The sequence below is a fragment of the Micropterus dolomieu genome, linkage group LG20 (assembly GCF_021292245.1).
Source record: "Micropterus dolomieu isolate WLL.071019.BEF.003 ecotype Adirondacks linkage group LG20, ASM2129224v1, whole genome shotgun sequence".
Taxonomy (NCBI): domain Eukaryota; kingdom Metazoa; phylum Chordata; class Actinopteri; order Centrarchiformes; family Centrarchidae; genus Micropterus; species Micropterus dolomieu.
Genome location: NC_060169.1, coordinates 30,422,887 through 30,440,978, shown reverse-complemented (window position 1 = coordinate 30,440,978; position 18,092 = coordinate 30,422,887). Strand labels below are relative to the sequence as shown.

At 39.7% G+C, this 18,092-nt stretch overlaps 1 protein-coding gene across 1 annotated transcript in view; it reads left to right on the top strand.

Annotated features, from left to right (window-relative positions):
* Nucleotides 1-18,092, top strand: part of LOC123958940 (leucine-rich repeat-containing protein 49) — a 30,808-nt gene that overhangs the window by 11,825 nt on the left and 891 nt on the right. The window contains exons 10-17 of the mRNA XM_046032724.1: nt 1,187-1,334; nt 4,124-4,207; nt 5,737-5,912; nt 6,988-7,083; nt 13,703-13,937; nt 15,055-15,240; nt 15,362-15,471; nt 17,399-17,552. Of these exons, the coding sequence (XP_045888680.1) occupies nt 1,187-1,334; nt 4,124-4,207; nt 5,737-5,912; nt 6,988-7,083; nt 13,703-13,937; nt 15,055-15,240; nt 15,362-15,471; nt 17,399-17,552 (1,189 nt within the window). The remainder of the gene's footprint in view (nt 1-1,186; nt 1,335-4,123; nt 4,208-5,736; nt 5,913-6,987; nt 7,084-13,702; nt 13,938-15,054; nt 15,241-15,361; nt 15,472-17,398; nt 17,553-18,092) is intronic.

Genomic DNA, 18,092 nt, shown 5'->3' with positions numbered 1-18,092 from the left:
AAAAAGAATCCCACATGTTTACGATTATTTCACTTTTCATAATTTTGCAATTTTGACTATACCTGCCTGAATTAAGTTTGACACCTTATATGTGGAGGAAATGAGACCTAAAAATCAAAGCTCAATTAAGAAAACGGCGCTGGGATTCTAGTGCTAAATGACTTTGGAAAATACACAATTTTCATCCTCGCCCCACTCTGCACACACATCACACAGGTGCATGTAGACTTTTCATTACTGTGACTATTTATAGAGCGGTTCTATAAAATCATGCATGAGATGCAATCAAGCATCATTGGGATCTCTTAAATAGTCTCTCATAATCACTGTGGAAAAAAATCCCTCTTTGTTATTGCTAGAATATAACTTACTCCATTAAGTATGTAATGACACGAAGTATTGTATAAGCATGGGGATTAAAAACGAATGAAAATGCCAGGTTACAGGTTACTGCATGTATTAGACTGACCCACAGTATATCCACGCTATGCTCCTGTGCATTAGAGCCGTCTAGCTGTGGCAACTGAGAGTAGAAAAATTCCTATTTCTCAAATTATTTCTCTTGACTACCCCTAATGAAATGTGAATTGTAGCTTTGCATCTGTTTGAACTCCAACAGTACTTTCTGTAATAGTTCATGAGAGGTTATTATCTGACCCCCTTTTCCACCCAAATAAACCTCTGGCTAGGATCAGGCACAGTGCAGTGTAGTAGGTTCATAAGTAGTTTCAGGCAAGTTATTTATCAAGTTTATTATTGCAAATTAGCAGTGATAAAATCTCCACTGCCTTACATAGCATGACTGTGCTTTTTCTTGTCTCCCTTTGCCACAGGGTGATATCAACAGTGTAGTAGATTTTTCTCTCTTCATTGCCCCCTGAGTAATGTCATGTGTTGTTTTAGCTTGACTCCATTCTGTCAATACAGTCGTAGATGAAAGAGTTCAAGATTCAAAAAATAGATGGGGAAAGTCAGGGTTCAGTATAGGGTGGTTAAGCGGGTGGATGACTCAGGCTTCCCAATACTTAGTTAGGTCATCATGCCTCTGTATCATTGTGAAGCATTCAGTGTACCGTGTTTTTGTAATGAAAATGTGTGTGTGTGTGTGTGTGTGTGTGTGTGTGTGTGTGTGTGTGTGTGTAGCTTTAACTCTTGATCTCATTCAATATGTTTTTTCTGTGTCTAGTTTTGATCAGCTAGCCTGCCTTGGAGAGTTGCGTTCCCTTTCTGAGCTCACCCTGGATGGGAATCCTGTAGCCCTGGAGACATGGTACAAGCAGGCCGTCCTGCGCTGTGTGCTTCATCTGAGACAGCTGGACATGAAGCGCATCACAGTAAGGCTGAACTGTTTAACTGTGTCTGTGTGTGTTTGGCCAAATGCTGCTAATTCTAGTTGTAACTGTTGGATTTTTTTGTTAAATTTAGGTTATTGTCCCTTCAGATAATTTTTCTTTATTTCTACACATTTTGAACAGTGAGTCACATGACCAGAATGGGAAATCATGTGACAGTTTTATAATGCTGTATTGCCATTATCAAACATATTAAACAGCAAAGAGGATGATTTGATGATTTTAACTTAAAGCTATAACACCCTCACAGTTCATGACTGAGCTGTACTTACAAACTATGTCATATTTTGTGTCCTTTATGTCACTGTCTGAGCACACGTTCCTGACGGCTCTGCACACGTTGATTCTTGAGCATGACTTGACATAAACATGATTGATGATTTCACAGTTCTAAACAAACTTTCGATGAAACTACATGGGCAGTCTCCTGTTCACTGTCAATGGGGCATCTCCAAGCTCCTCTTCACAATGCTATACTCCTTAGTCTTTGTTCTTTCACATTGGTGCAGCATTCATCATGTTCTCTGTAGCTTATTAGAGGCAGAAATTAATTGTTGACTAAACTAAAAGCTAAGCATTTACAACAAACACAATGCATATCCAGTCTAACAAAACAATGATTATTCTCAGACATAAATATGAAGTCAATGTATGAATATAGCATGCCAGCAAAGTGCTACAGTGAAATATCAGCATGCTTTTAGAGGCTGTCAAGCAGGGAGCACCCAGGTCTGAGCTTGTACTTTAAAGGAATCTGCAAGTACCACACACCTTGCCCTCAGAACATACTGCTGATACTTTGGGAGAAAAAAAACCCATGTAACTCCAATTTCAACAATTTTCATGTTTTTACTTGATTTTCAAGCTACATGTGGTCCTTAACCGTTTAGGCAAGTTTCATGATCTCCAGGGCCCATTAAACCCCTCCAACAAACTACTGTCTGTAGCTGTCAATCCTGAAAACAGGGATGGTGTTTTATTTCCAGAAAGTATACTTCTGGGGGATGCAATGTTTTGATTTGACAACAACAACAGCCTAGGAATTGAGTTTCCTTTTCAAACCGCATCATGATATTGCTAGGGGCAATCTTCATAGTAGCCATTAAAGATCTAGATTTTCCCCTCCAACTGATTTGGAAAAACTTGCCACAGTGCACTATGCTGTCAGTAGAAGTGAGATCATATTATCTGAGGTAAAATCTATGCCTGACTGCTGGCAGATTGTCCATTATTTATGAATGAAATGAGAGTTAATACTGCAAATGAGGAGATACAATACTATTGTTCTCTTTGGGGTAAATTATGTTGCTTGTGGGAATATATTTATAATAATAAAAGAAGTTCAAACAAGACACATACAGTAGACTGAAACTGTCTTTGACTAAAGATATTATCACTCGGCTTATAGTCATTGTATTTTATTGACTAATAAAATGTATAATCCCACTCTGATTATAATATATTTAATATGGCTAATGTTGAAGAAAATATTGTGAGCCAGGTTCAGGTGTGAAGAAGTTTCAGAGACTGATGAAGACTTAACATAGCATGATTTATTGAGCCCGGGCAAGGAGATACAGTGCCAGCATGCAACATGTGAACACGTCAAATGCCAGCACCAAATCTGTGCTGGCTTTTGGTCCCTTTTATGTTGTATGTATGTCTTCCCCATAGTGCCTGTAGGTTTCTCTATTAGGTCATCTTTAACTGGCCTTAAACTAGAACAACAAATCTATCGGATCTGATGTTTAGACTCCAATGCTTCGTCATATTGGAATCTATCACTATCCATGAGTTGTACTCTAATCTGTGGAGCCAGTGAGTTCTTGTAAATATTCTTGTAGGACTCAACCTTGTAAGATTCCCAGAGAACACTGATATCTGCCAGCCTGATGCCTGAGCTACTGTCAATAACTAAATCAGTCTATTGTTGTCTCCCTGACAAGGACAAATACATGTGAGAAATACCTAAAGTTAGAATGTCAGAAAAGACTTATGGAGTCAGCTAAATTACTCTAAGCTAGACCTGTCTTACCTTTCCCTGTTAACATCAACAAAGCCCCTTAAGAAATATTCTCAACAGCTAATAGATCTTCTATATCAAAGACAACTATTATGTTATTTTATATATTGTGTATATATATTTTTTTCAGCAAATAACTTCAAATTGTATAATTTCATTATTAAACTGGAAATATTGTTGTTTACTGAAACCTTTCAGCCAAATAATCAAGATAACAGTCTATGTGGAGGCTGCCCAAACAAAGACATTGTTATTACTGAAAAATAGCACCCTTTGGAATCAATAAGATATTGATTAATTTCACAGAGTAGCTGTTCTTCTCACAAAATTAGTTTAAAGTAGTGACATACAAGCCTGGCATCTTAATCTGTTTCCACTAGCTAACATCAGTGCCTTGACTCCTGTGAGGCTAGCATTTGCCTCTATTGATCAGACTGAAGTATCGTCTCTGCTAGCTCGTCACAGGCAACTGAATATCCCCCAGCTCAGATTGTGATGGCAGCATTGCATTCTGGGAGTTTTGGCTTTCCCCAACAGCTGGGCTCTGTTGATCTGAAACTGAAAATAAGACAGATAATCCTGTGATGCAGCCGGCTGGTGTGAGAATCTCTCCCATCCTCCACAGTGGTCCAGTTCTGGTGTAGAGAACAGTCTTTCTGACGGCGTCTTTTGTGGTTCCCCTCTCTCTTGAATAATTCAGAACTCATGAATGGAACGGCACTCTGATTGCACAAGCTATCTTTTTCAGGACGAGGATCGGCGCATGGCTGGTGTACAGGCTCGAAAAGAGGAGGAGAAGAAGAGGGAGAGTCACAAACAGACTATTCATAAGGTACCACTCTGATCTGAATTGCTGTAGTTGTCATTGTCTGCCTGGATTTACCTTTTAAATATGCAGCAAGTACACGTGACGGCCTATATCTCAGAGAGTAGATTAACAAGTGTTAGTTATTCTTGGTAGAAAGAACATAATTAGTTGCAAAGGTTCAAAGTACTGGACGGAGCTACACACAGTATCATTCTAAAACTACCACGTTATTAACAGTGTTTTATGCATGAGCTGAATGTTATACTGTATGTGCTTTAGTTTGAATCCAGTGTTTTATAGTATAAGGCAGCAGCAGGCCATTATAATTATGGGATCCAGGTTAAAGCCAAGATTAAGTGTGTATTTGGACAATAATCAGAATCAGAATCAGACTCATAAATACTTGATTGATCCCCGAGGGGAAATTCTGTGTCACATTTGCACACATTAAACATCATGGTAAAAGGAATATAAATAATAATAGAAAGTTGGTATATAAAGATGTATATAAATATCAGATTAAAATAGTAGCAGAAGTAGCACAAGAGTATTGCACATTTAATATTTAAACAGTTATTATTGCACAACACAGATAAGTCAAATGTAAATGCTCCGTACTTCTTTTCGACCACTCAAAGCGCTTTTACACTACAGTCATACACATTCATACACTGAGCCTAAGTGCTCAAACGGAAACTAACATTCACACACATTCATACACTGGTGGAACAGCCGCCAGGGGCAAATCGGGGTTCAGTATCTTGCCTAAGGACACTTCGACACGCAGGGGGAGCCAGGGATTGAACCGCCGACCTTCCGATTAACGGCCAACCCGCTCTCCTGAGCCACAGCAATGGGTCAATAGGTCTGTAAATTATACTTTATTTCTTTAAATTGTCTTGCACAGGCATCAGTTTTATCTGTGTGTGTGAGTGTGCGTGCATGTGTGAGAAAGTATATATGCTGATGTCCTCCTGCAGTGTCTGCACTGCAGTGGTTGCTCTTGCTGAGAGATGGTCCCTGTGCGGAACACATAGACAATGTAACCTAACTCCAGCTAATCCCTGGTGTTGAGACAATGTTATATTGAATGCCGAAACCAAGAATTCGTAAGGGCAAAGGATTCACTATGAATTGGTACTGACTCACCCCTGCATTGGGGAGTGGCACATTCCATAACTGAGCAGATCGAAACTACTGCTTGGCCAAGGAAATCTTCTCTCTTGCAGGGTAGGGATGTCACTTTTACTGCTGTAAGAGCCAACTGCATTTAAATCACAATGCTGTGGTAACAGAAGCAAATGAAATGGACCAACACATGCATATACAATTTCAGATCAAACTTTAGTGAAGTGTGATATCTGCCAGTAAGCAGTTTTCATACTGTCTTCAACAACATACTATATCTCAGAGACAAGCAAGACATTTGCCTGTGATTATGTAAAGATAGACAGAGGTTCCATTAGCTCATTATGCCCTCTGTGTTTTGCCTAAGAAGATTTGTCATTTGAAACCTTCTCTGTCCTTTGTTTGTGTGTGTTTCGTTCATCAAGGAGAAGCGGCGTCTGGCGATCCGTAATGCAGCGCAGCAGTGGGAGGGCGTCAGGGCCTGTCTGGAGCCGCCACCAACAAATGGTGCCAAAGAAGAACTTAGTCCAGAGAACAGCCCTGTCCACAGCCCTGCCCAGACCAATGGCCTCACACAGGAGCCTTCTCCAGATGAACCCAGGTACACGCCACATCAGCAGAACATTTAAGTCACTTAAACTGAACTTAACTGATATATTGGCCTTTTTAGGCTATGGATTACAGTGTTTGTCAGTTGGTTGGTTGGTCAACCACTTGGGTGATTTGACATTTCCTATAGCACCACCATGAGGTTTACATTTGGGTTTTTTAGTACAATGTCTCCATAAAACTTGGTACAGACATTAATGCCCCCCTGAAGATGAATTGTAATAACTTTAATGGTGCCAAATACCTGCAAAGCTAATATCTCAGCTGTACTTTGTGTTTAGTGCCAATTAGTTAATGTTAGCATGCTGACATGGTAAACTGATATGGTGTACATGGTAAACATTATACCAGTTTAACATCAGCATTCAGCAGTTAGCAGTAAACAGCACCGTGCCTATAAACAGCCTCACAGAGCAGTTAGAATGGCTGAAGGATCTGTTATTATATATTTGATATTCGTCAATTACATCAAGAATGAGAAATGAAAATGTTATTGAATTTCCTCAGTTTCTCAAGCTGCTGTTAAATTAAGTGTTTATTTAGTTAGGCATATTTATGGTGAGATTTCATGCTGGGGGGAATAAAATTGTGAAGGATTCAGTAAATATTTTTATACAGTATGTCAAAATGACAAACACTACAACGGTCTTATTTAGTTTTGGTTAGTCTGTACATAATGTAGCTCAGATGGGATCCCGAAAACATGAGGAATGAATGTATCTTGGTGTTTGGATTCCAGGAGGTTTGATTTTTACAGTATTCATGAGTCTCCTCTCCTGACCATTGGAAGGGAAATCTAGTCTGAGGCCTTGGTTGGGAAATGATGTTGGGCATGGAATATCTGTTATATATTCAATTGTAACCCTTCAGAGCTGTTGGCAGACTCATCTGGGTTGATAATTCTAAACCAGTCTCATGTTTGCAGTAACTGTCTACATATGTTTGTGATTCAGCTGATTTCAAAATTGGTTTGGATTTTAAAATCCCTCTAATATGAGCCTGGCTTTCAAGACTTGCTTCTCCTTCATCTGAGAGGGTTCTGAAAAGAATTGTTTTCTCTTTATCAGGCGGGTAAGCCCAGGCTCAGGACCAGAACGACCATCAGGTGGAACAGAGAGCAGACTCCGCACCAACAGCCGTCCCAACAGCCCACGAGATCCCAAGTAAGACAAAAATGCATGTGTGTCTACACCCACTCTGCCATATACGTCTACATAAAGTCAAAGACGGAAAAAAAATAAATAAATAAAGAGTCACCCACCCCAGGTAACTAGTCACTTTATGAAATACAAACTGATTATAGATTTTATGAGTTCTGTTTGTCAGAATCAGCCACCTGGCTGAATGCTGGAAACAGAGGTTTGGACCCAAAATGCAGACACAGAGCAGCTACTGGTGAGTAAGGGAGGTTTATTGCAGCACAGGGTGAAACTTACAGGTGAGGTGGTAAAGCAGTCCAAAACATAACTGGTGAATAATTCTACTGAAAGTAAATCCAAAGTAATCCACAAAAGCACAGGCGAGGCACTGGAGAATTCTGGCATGGAAAACAATGAACTGGCAAGGGATGATAGAAAGACAACCACTTAAATACACAGGTGAGGGAGAACCTAATTAGACACAGGTGAACCCACTGAAACGATCAGAGACAAGCACAGGAAGTAAAACATGACAACACACACTAGGAGCAGACTAAACTACACAGTAAAACAGGAAGTAAAGGTACCGACAATACACCAGCATAAAAGAAACTAAATACAAAAGAGAACAAGGAAACAAAGATCAATATCAAAACCTAAACAAGAAAACAGAGGCAATGGATAAAACACAAAGAACATTTAACAAAATAACAGAAAAACACCACAATAAAACCCAAGACCGTGACACTGTTGGACTCCATGATAATTTACAGACTGACAAATGTATTGTAAAATCAAGTAAAGGATCTGGTTACACAAATTGTAAAAAAACAAAAACAAAACACATCTTCCCTCGTGGTATCTAGCCATGCAGATAGTTCTGGTTTTATTTGACAAGGTTTTGAGATATCTGCCATTATGACACCTCTATTGTATCAGTAGAATGGAATTTTTCTTCAGGCAATGATACATGAGGTAATTGAAAATTGGAGTACAGACAGACAGACATAGATACACAAACACACACATAATACAGCCCACTGAAGAAAGCTAACTTTGTCATTCATTGGAGAAGGTCGCTGAGCTGTGTTCACTAGCCATCAACTTGAATACTGAAATTGGCAAAACATGTAGTTATAGTACAGAGAATAGTCTAAATAGAACATGTAGAGAGATCATCCTGGTTACAGATTGTGATCCAGGTCTGGATGAGTTATGAGGGGGAGGGCTGAGATGAAAGTGGGGGCTGTTTTAAGGACTATTATTACATGTTTCAAAGACAGCTTTTCCTTCCTGTACCAGGATATGAAAATGCCCCCGAAGCAGAGTCCCTCAATGGCAATAGCTTTCCTTTACAGGGTCTATTATAATTTCAGTCATGTGGCTTAAGAGGTTATGGTGACAAACAGGACTCACACGATTCATTCTACCACACTGTTATGAGTTGGGAGTTGTATTACTTTGGCTTGCATTGAGTGGCAAAATAACAAAGGCCTTTACAAACCACAGCACCACCAGCTGAAAGAGAAGCAAGGTCTGTGACTAAAAAGTCAGAGGGTAAAATACTCAAAATGTCTGGGTATGTGTTTAGTAGGTGTGAAATTTAAAGGATGTTTTGTTCAACAGTGCATGGGTTTATTAAAGGATTATAATGCCTATACGGTGCAGCCCAGATGACCTCAGATAACTGTCCAAGTACTTGATGCTAAAGAAAATTAATCCATTCTCCCCAATGTAGAGCTTGAAGGAGCAAATATGGATGAATTTGTCTCTGTTTTTTGAGGCCTGTGAGTCAAAACTCTGGCCTCACTAGTGCTTTACATCATGCATCAGGTCCTTGGGGGTGAGAATTCCCAGGAATTACTAACAGCAGGAGGATGTTATTCTTTTGCACCAAGAAGAGACAGTTTATGTTGAGTTGCAGCTATAATCCTGTTACCCCAGAATCTCAACAGATTCTTGGTTTCCCATTTAGTTCAGGAGCTGGACCTGGCACATCCACACATCTGGATCTGCTCAGTGGCAGCCTTGGGAGCAGGGCAACCTCTTGGTGCGTGTATGTGTGTGTCTCTTCCTGAGTAACAAACTGAGGAGTGCCCTCTATTTCCTTTCTGAGAATTATCATCTCAATTAGAGACAATTTAGGTGTAAAATACAACTTTAATTGATTTAAGTTTAGAAACATCAGAACAATGTATATGATTATTCTCAAGAAATCTAGAAATTGAGAAAAAAAGGTCTTCATAGTGTCCTTTTCGTATGATGAGATCTGTTGCTATGTATTCTCATTTTTCATTCAGGATTCAGAAAATTTGCAGTGCAATTCTGAAAATAGCGTCTTTAAATATTACGAGTGTGCAGAGACAGGGAAAAGGAAAAAGTTGCAAATAGTGCATTAATGATTCAATTTATTTATAGGGATGCACCGAAATGAAAATTCTTGGCTTAAGCCAAAACCGGATATAATGACACCGAACAATGTTTTTAACTTTTTTTCCCGTTTATTTTGCCTTTTTTACCATTGCATAAATTAAATTAATTAAATTAAAATGTGCTTTTTACTCAGTGTTTCCCGCAGGATTTGGAAAGACTATGGTGGGTGGGTCCAAGGCCCGAGAGGGTCCAATAAAGTAAATTACATGTGTCCATTTACTTACTAATTGACGCATTTAATGTTTTATACTTTCTGTGAATATAATCCAATTAATTTTCCATACTGTAAAGACACCTACTGTATAGACACCAAATGAGTGACTGAAACACTCAAAGTGGTTCAGACCATTTTTGTCAGCCACAGATGGAGTGGATGTGCTTGGAGAAAATTCAGGAGAACAGTGTCTGCAAACGGTGATTTTTGCATGTTTTTCGGGCACTTTAAAATGCGTCCACACTACAAACATTTCAATGTAATTGTTCTGTAAAATTTATTTAGTCTTATTTAGTCTTTTTACTTATTAGGTCAAACACCGAAAGTGTTGTTTTTTTTTGCTATTTTTGGCCGATTAATTTCGGTTGCCAAACATCTGGGGCATCCCTATTTATTACACACATTTTTCCAGTTAATATATGTAATCAATCACCATGGCGAACAAAATGTATTTTATATCACGTATTTTTGTATCAAGGGTTAAAATTACACTGCCTAAGAAGATAGTTAAATGTGATGAAGATTAGGGAAAAAATTAACATAATGTCATATCTGGTTGGCATTTGCACCCCTTCTGTGGTGAGAAATTAGAATGAGGTTAAAGTGAATGTTGACAGCACATTTAGCAGGAGTTTATTTCTGTGCAAAGAATTTAGGCTTTATTTGACCTCATTTCCCCTGAGAGATGGGAGCATGGGTTGCATGGCAGTGGAGGAGTTATTACTCAGAAATCCTAAAGTGGGGTTGGTCACCATGTGAGGAGACAGAAAGGCACTTTGTACTATTCATACATTCATTTAATTATGAGCTGTGCTGAGATCCTGAACAGGTGGTTTTGCAGGCACATAAATCAATGAGTTATCTTCACAATGGTGAGAAAGAAGTTCAGCAGCTTCCTAGAATGAAACCTGAAATTCAGAACTGCCACACACTGTTGAAACACACTTCACAGTAACAGTATGTAGGACTCAGACCCAAGTAAGCCTAACATCTGCACTGCACCACAAACTGCCACTTGAGCTATTTGTTTTCACTTTTTAACGGAGTGAAATGATGAAATGTTCTTTTGAAAAGACAGCTCAGAGAGTAATGTTTCATACGTCACTACCACACAGTATTTAGGCAATTGGAGACATGTGAATGCTACAAGCCATGTCTTGGGGGGGATTAAGTTGTTGAGAGATGACAGATGTCCTTTTTAAAACTCCTGTAGGATTAAGTGAGATAGCCCTAATTGAATTAGATTCACAGTCTAATATGCCAGAGCAGGATCGGCATAAATGTGACAGATTCTTCGCCCGGTCTTCATAGCCTTGTTCTGTTCACTCTCAGAGTTAGCTGCTGGGCTCATGGAAGAAGAGGGTCCAGGGCCACCTGGCAGCCTTTCAGCTGTGATTATGTGGGAACAATATGTGACAAAGTATATTGTTGGCACACTTCCAGGCGCACACAAGTTACTTTCATTCTTTATGTGACTTATCTACATGTTACGCTCCGTCTCCTGCGCCGCTCTCCAACTCCTCCTGATTTACTGCCTTTGGTAATCCTACATCTCGGGGCCGTGGCATATCTGGTGATTAAACTGCTTTTCAGTGTCTGGCGCCTCCCCATCTATTGCTGGCCAAGTCCCATGTTTCTGTCCATTTGTGGGCTTACAACAGGACACACTTGGACTTTGCAACTTTAAAATGTCTTCACTACCAGGTCTGGTTTTAATACTTTAAGTATTACACCTGCTTTTAGTGCTCTTTCATTAAAATGCACATTTAAGGATCTGGAAGAGTACACTCATCTTTTAACTTATTTGCTCTTATACCTGCTTTTGTAGTTTCACTCACTGCAAGAATCCACTGTTTTGAGGCCTTTTCACATCTGTCAATGGCCATGTTAATTTAACAAGTTAGTAGTGTAACAAGGAACCAGATTAATAATTGACCTTGGGGGTTGTTGAAGGTGACCTGTCAACAGTTTTACAGACATGTGTTTTGTAATCATGGTCTTTGGAGTAAAAGCTGCAAATGCCCCACCATATCCAGTTCTCTTAGTATCTCCATGGCATGACCATCCCTCGACATTTGATGAAGAATGGCTTTCATACAGGGTGCATGGAGAATAACCTTAGGTATCATGTGAGAGTAATGTGTCTGGACAAAAATATGATGATTGAATGGAATGAATCTTGTCGGTCACTGATTTATTGGGAGGTTCAGACTGTACACGATTATTCCAGATGTTGTGTATACTGTTAAGTAATTTATTGCTTTTTTGTTAAGCTATAGCTCTCGCAAAGGGTACTTTTTAAGCTAACTGAACTAATTAATAGTGACTCCAAGGCAGTCGCACCATGTACTTCTCTAGACACAGACAAGCAGACAGCACACACAGAAAGCCATGGTCTGAACTGGTCCTGCACTTTGCTGTCTCCTTAGGCAACAGCCCATTCACCTGTCTTTTACACAAGACTGAATCAGTTAAAGTGACTGAGTATCACCTACTGAGAACCTGATGTCAACATCGTGTCATGTTCCTCCTGCAGCAGCTTATACATATGATGTGGGCTTGTGGAATATTCCACTACGATTACTGGTTAGTGACTACATATCAACCATCCTCACTGTTTTCACTTTTCAAGAATACTCAACTCTCTTGTTTCTCACTTGTGACAATTTGCTGCTTTTCTTTGTTTTATGTGATAGTATATAGAGTTTCTTTGGATTGTAGACTGTTGGTGGTAAAAAAAAAGGAATTTAAAGACTTCACCTTGACATTTTTCAACAGATTAATTAAGAAAATGATCTAGAGATTATTCGATAGTTGCAGCCGTAATCAAAAGCATATTACTATGATGCACCAAACAACTCATTTCAATATGACTGGGTTGACTTTTATAAACTGTATGTAATAAACCAAAAGCTTTAATATGATATTTTTATCTTCCAAGACATTGTGTTTAAGACTTCGTATGATTTAAAAAAACCTCTTATACTATAATCTTCTTTTTTTGTCTAGGACAAAAACTAAAATAAGAATCACTTACTTAAAAAGTAGATCTCTGTCTCCATCTCTTTTCTTGTCTCTCTGCTTTTCTTGCTCTACTCTCTCTCTCTGCTCTCTTATTTTGAAGATGGCCTTTAATAATACCGTAAAATTTTTGCCTAATTCTTCAAATCTCTGATCCCCTTTGTGCTGCTCACAAAGGATGAAACTGTTCCTCCTCCTTCTGTATGGAGAGGAGTCACCCCTGGGAAATCAGTCTTACTGTACGTGCAACAAAGGTGGCCCTTTCAAAGAAGCTTCAGTCACTGCAAAGCTTTATTTTGTTTCTTTATGTGTACCTCTCGGTCTACAGTATGTCTGCTGTCCTTTTTCATCTCCTTTTCTTGTTCTATCTCTCAGCACACACTTTCTAAAAATTGGTCTCAACAAGAATCTTGGATTTGAGTTCTGTAATCAAAGGATTAGTCTTCTAATCACTATGACTTTCTATTGCAGCAAGATTGGAAGAGTGTGAAATATGAATAGGGGTGATTAGTTTGTTGGCGGGCTGAACCCAAAATGATCAGTGTTGAGTAGCGTGCAGCCAGTAACCATCTGATGCCCTGCTATACTGAAAAGTCCCCTGAGTGTCAGCAGACCCAGAGGGCTGAACCATTGGGCTCTGGCAGGGAGATTAAGTCTCCTTGAGACATGCCCCGATTCTCCACTCTCACGACTCTCTTATCAGGGAAGGGCACTTCAACTGTGGTATAGGAGAATAGAAAGCAATTAGGCAAGACAAATCGGACATTGAGAAGACCACTGCATGTTCTGTAGCGATCAAGCTACAGTGTTTTTCTTCTTTCAGCGCAATGCCTGCTTTTTCAAACAAATGTAAGCAAAGCACTTTAAGCCCAAAAATATTCTTCAAATTTCACAAGGCAGCACATTCTGTGCTTTCAGCATATCAAGACTGATTTCCAGAGACTCTGTGTGTGTGTGTGTGTGTGTACTTTGCAGGCTTGTGGAAACAGGGAGCGGCAGTGTTCAGAGCTTGTCCCTCTCTGACAGTCACCTGGCGGAGCTAGATGGAGACACCCTGCGTTTATTCGGACTTGGGGCCCTGGAGGCCCTGGAGAGGGGCTGGGGAGTTCAGACTGCTGGAGCTGTCACTGTAATAACCTTCCGCTACATCAACTTTGACGCCATTGTACCAACACTGCCGCGGATAAGGGTCAAGTTCCCCAATCTTTCGGTGAGGGCACTGGCCACACTGCATAATGAGCTATGGGATAACGTTATTGACGTAAATTAAAAGAAAAGAAGATTATACATTTTTAATTTGACCTTCAAATGTGTTTGTAGTAAATACTGAATGTTGTCAAGCACCAAACTGCCATGACTTCACACAAAAAGTGAGGATTTTAGAGGTGTTGGCTCGCAGATACCTGCCCTCTCACAACCAAATAATCTTTGTTTGTCATCAGTTCTTGCCATTACCCACTGAACCATTTCCTATGTTAGGCAATGGATATTGTAGAACAAGTGCACCATATTAATCAAATGTACAACTTTTTTATCCAGCATCATCAGACAGACTGCAGCTTTACTGCAGATAACTACAGTAAAGGTGTTGGACAGTCGTGTTGTGTTAATTCCGAACCTCCTGCATGAACTCATCAATTTCTCCTCAGTAGAAGTGTTTGTGACAGAACAACTCTCACCCTTCCAGTGTTCTGGTAAAGAGAGCGCTGATTTCAAAGGGAAAGAAAAGAGGTCATTTAGCGGTCATTGGTCATGGTGTCGACTAACCCTAGCGACTACAATCTCTGATATGCTTTTACTTCAACCCCACTTCGCTGCCTCACAGGTGTTCCTGCTCCTAGGCATAAAATGCCCTGATGCACACAAAGAGGCAGAGCTAATCAGGAAAGATGTCTGTATTTTAGTAGTGAACTCTTCTTGCTGCCACAAAGAGAAACAAAGAGAGGGAAATGTAGAGAAAGAAATTTAGATTGTCTTTGGATTAAACCTAAAATTTAGTTTTTACAAGTAGTTTAGTTTTACTCGTCAGCTTGTCATTGTCTTAGCTAAGTTTTTTGCCCAGAAAGTCAACAAATAGTATTCCTTCTATTGAATATTATGAATGAAAACCTTGTTGCTCATATAACATATAATATAATAAAATTTTTATCCAAAGCACCTTACAGTTTACTGAAAACACACATTATATGTTTTAAATAGATTTCTCCAAGCGCAATTTATCTCCTAACCCTGCCAGTCTTTGCCATGATCAACTTACAGACATGAACAAATATATAATACAGTGGCTATATAGTTCTACCTCTCTGAAAACCAATTTTTTTTTACAGCACCTGATCTTCTTGGAAACCAGCATCAGCCGTTTGCCCCAGCTGGCGGCACTGGCTCAGGTGAGGCGTCTGGACCAGCTGACCATCCACCAAGAGGGCAACCCAGTGGTCAGTCTGACTCTCTGGCGCTCTTTCGTCATCTACCGCCTCCACCACTTCAACCTGCAGAGGATCAATGGACAGGAAGTGAGGATCAGTTCGGTTTTTAGTGCAGTCCTATAAGACACAAATATAATAACTACTAATAAATTCTCCTGGAAAGATCTTTTGCTGTGTGTGTAAGTTCTTGTTTGTGTGTCTATCTCAGGTGACCATGAATGATGTGATCGCTGCAGAGCGTGTGTTTGGGACACTGGGGCATATAGCAGCCACTGAAACTCCACGTTGCCGGCTCCTTCTGCTGCTAGAAGAGTCCAGGTGAGAACTTAAGACTCTCAGACACTTAATCACAACATAAAATTAACTACAATATAATGACAGGTGTGTGCTGTGTCCTGGACTGTGTATGTTGTTCGTTTAGATATGTCAAGAATGTGTGGATTCCTAAATGTGGGTATGTTTGCGTTACAGCTTGTGAGTGTATAGGCTACTGTACATGTAGGTGCATGCCTGTACGTAGCGTTTTGCGTGTATACATTTGTGTGTGCATGTGTGTGTGTGTGTGTTCACGTTTGTGTGAGACAGCGAGACAGAGCCTGGCACCGAGGAGCCAGGGGAATTAGACTATGCGTCTCAGGGTAAGGGTGGGTACTTGGCACTTCGACACAAACATTCCTCTTTATTTCCAGCCAAAAGCTCTTGAGGTCTGTCACTCTTGGTTAATGAAAAACATCCTCGCGAAGCAAAAATCTGCTGAATTTGTCACGCACATGAATATCTTTTAATGGTTCTTATTATCTGCTTTGGTTAAGGGCAGACTAGATTGTGAAAGGTCGAAAGAAAAGCTGCACACAGTATTACTGTTACTCCAAAGATTGGAAAATTGCCAGGTGGAATTATCTGGCTTGTTAATAAAACTGTATTATGTTATCTTTATTTAAACTTTAGGATAACTGCATCTTTGCTGCAGCTCACCTTATTCATACACTGTTGGATAGATAGATAGATAGATAATACACAAAAGCAGAGAAGAAGAAGATTATTTTTGCTTCTGTACTGAAATCTTAATCACTGTTTTCTGCGTCCCCCTTCAGTGAGTCTATCCATTTGTTACTCTAAAGGCTGTTAGATTTGACCGCTTATTCAAAAATATTAAAACCTGTATGTCATATGATGCATATTTTCTGGATAACAAATACTGGAGAAAGGAAACAAGATTACCATTATAACATCTACAGAACACACAAGGAACAGTGTTTGTTTAATGTTCCCACAGAGCTGCTCATTGAGTTTCACAAGAAACACTATTGAGGTGTCTTGGTTCCTGCATAGGTCAGTGTGTTGAGGAAGGCTCTAACATCACAGGGTTTGGGGATACCTCAGATGTTCTTTAGGTTTATCAATTATGTTTGTCAAATAAAGCCTTCACTTATGTAAATGTGCGTCACAGACTTTTTCTCAAGAGTCACTTTAGCCTACTCTTTTTCCTTTTCCTTCTTACATTCATAATGTCATTACACAAAATTCTTTCAAATGTCAATTTAGTAGACTAGACTGTAGACAACAATGTTTTGACTAAGTTGGACTTTGTTACAATCTAATTATAACTGTTGTTCTTTCAATGGATGGTTACACTCTATTAACAAATACACAACAGGTTTTTTATGCTGGGTGTAAGAGGGGCTTTTAAACCACCTGGTTCACCTTCAATTCAACAGAACAGACACAGAGGAGACATTATCCTGGGACATAACAATGGGATGTTTGCCACCATCCTCCCCTGCGAAGACTATTTCAGCATCCTGGCACTGGCCTGTGGAACATGTTAGTGCAATGGTGTATCACGTGAGATTTTGTACTGATAGACAGCATCATTTGATTTAGTTTACATCACTTGTAAAGTCCTCTATACTCCTTTAATACGTGTACACATCCGGCTGCTGACTGATGAGTGAAATCAAAACACTGACATTTATAGAAGTGTTATCAAATGAAAAAATTATTAACACGTCATTTAGTGACAGTTTGATTGATGTCACCTCATGAAAGAAGGTGTTTTTCCAAAGAATTTTCTTGCTGATGGATTTCTTAAGCAAGTCAAATGAAAACCTTGCTTGTTATTTGATGGACACACGAACACACCTTTATTACCTTGGTGTCACTCACTTTCAGCCACTGTTTCCCCAGGTGTCTTTTGTGTCTCTTCACTCTGTGTCTAAATCACTCTTCTCTCTTCACCCTGAAGGAAGCGTCAGCTGCAATTCCTGCTGGAGGGGCGTGGCCGGCGAGCGGGGCTGAGTCCGGAGGAGCTGCGAGACAACGGGAAGCTCTTGGGAGAAGGTCTGAGCAGAGCGCTGTTCAACTACCCAAACAGACACTGCAACGCAGAGAGCCCTGAGGTCTGTTCTGTTTTTAACACTGGCCATGTGGTTTGAGAAACTGGCAACTGCTCTTGAAATTTACTTAAAAGTTAGCAAAGCTGGCCCACGCTAAAATGAAGTGTTGAGATAAGTCTGGCTATGTCCCACACATTAAGTGATGTGTTTTGCCACATCAGGTGGCAAAAGAATGCTTTACCAACTCACAAGTATTGTTGTGTAAAAGGCATCAGGGTATGCTATCATAAATCCAGCGCACCCTCAGACAGGAATCAACACTCACCATCAACTCTGTGTAATTGGCGTGTGTGTGTGTGCACATGTCACAGGAGTTATCACGTGTGCCATCACAGATGTTTTGCTGAATGCACGTTACAACAGCACATCTGATTTCACTTTCTATGCTATTGTGCTGCGGTTCCTAGTTAAAAACAATGCTATGCTCACTAATGTAAACAGTACAGATAATTTAAAGCAGTATATCACAGCATTTTATCTACTACTAAGTTATTTCACATCTCTCTAAGACATAACTTTATATAATCATGCATGGACAGGAAT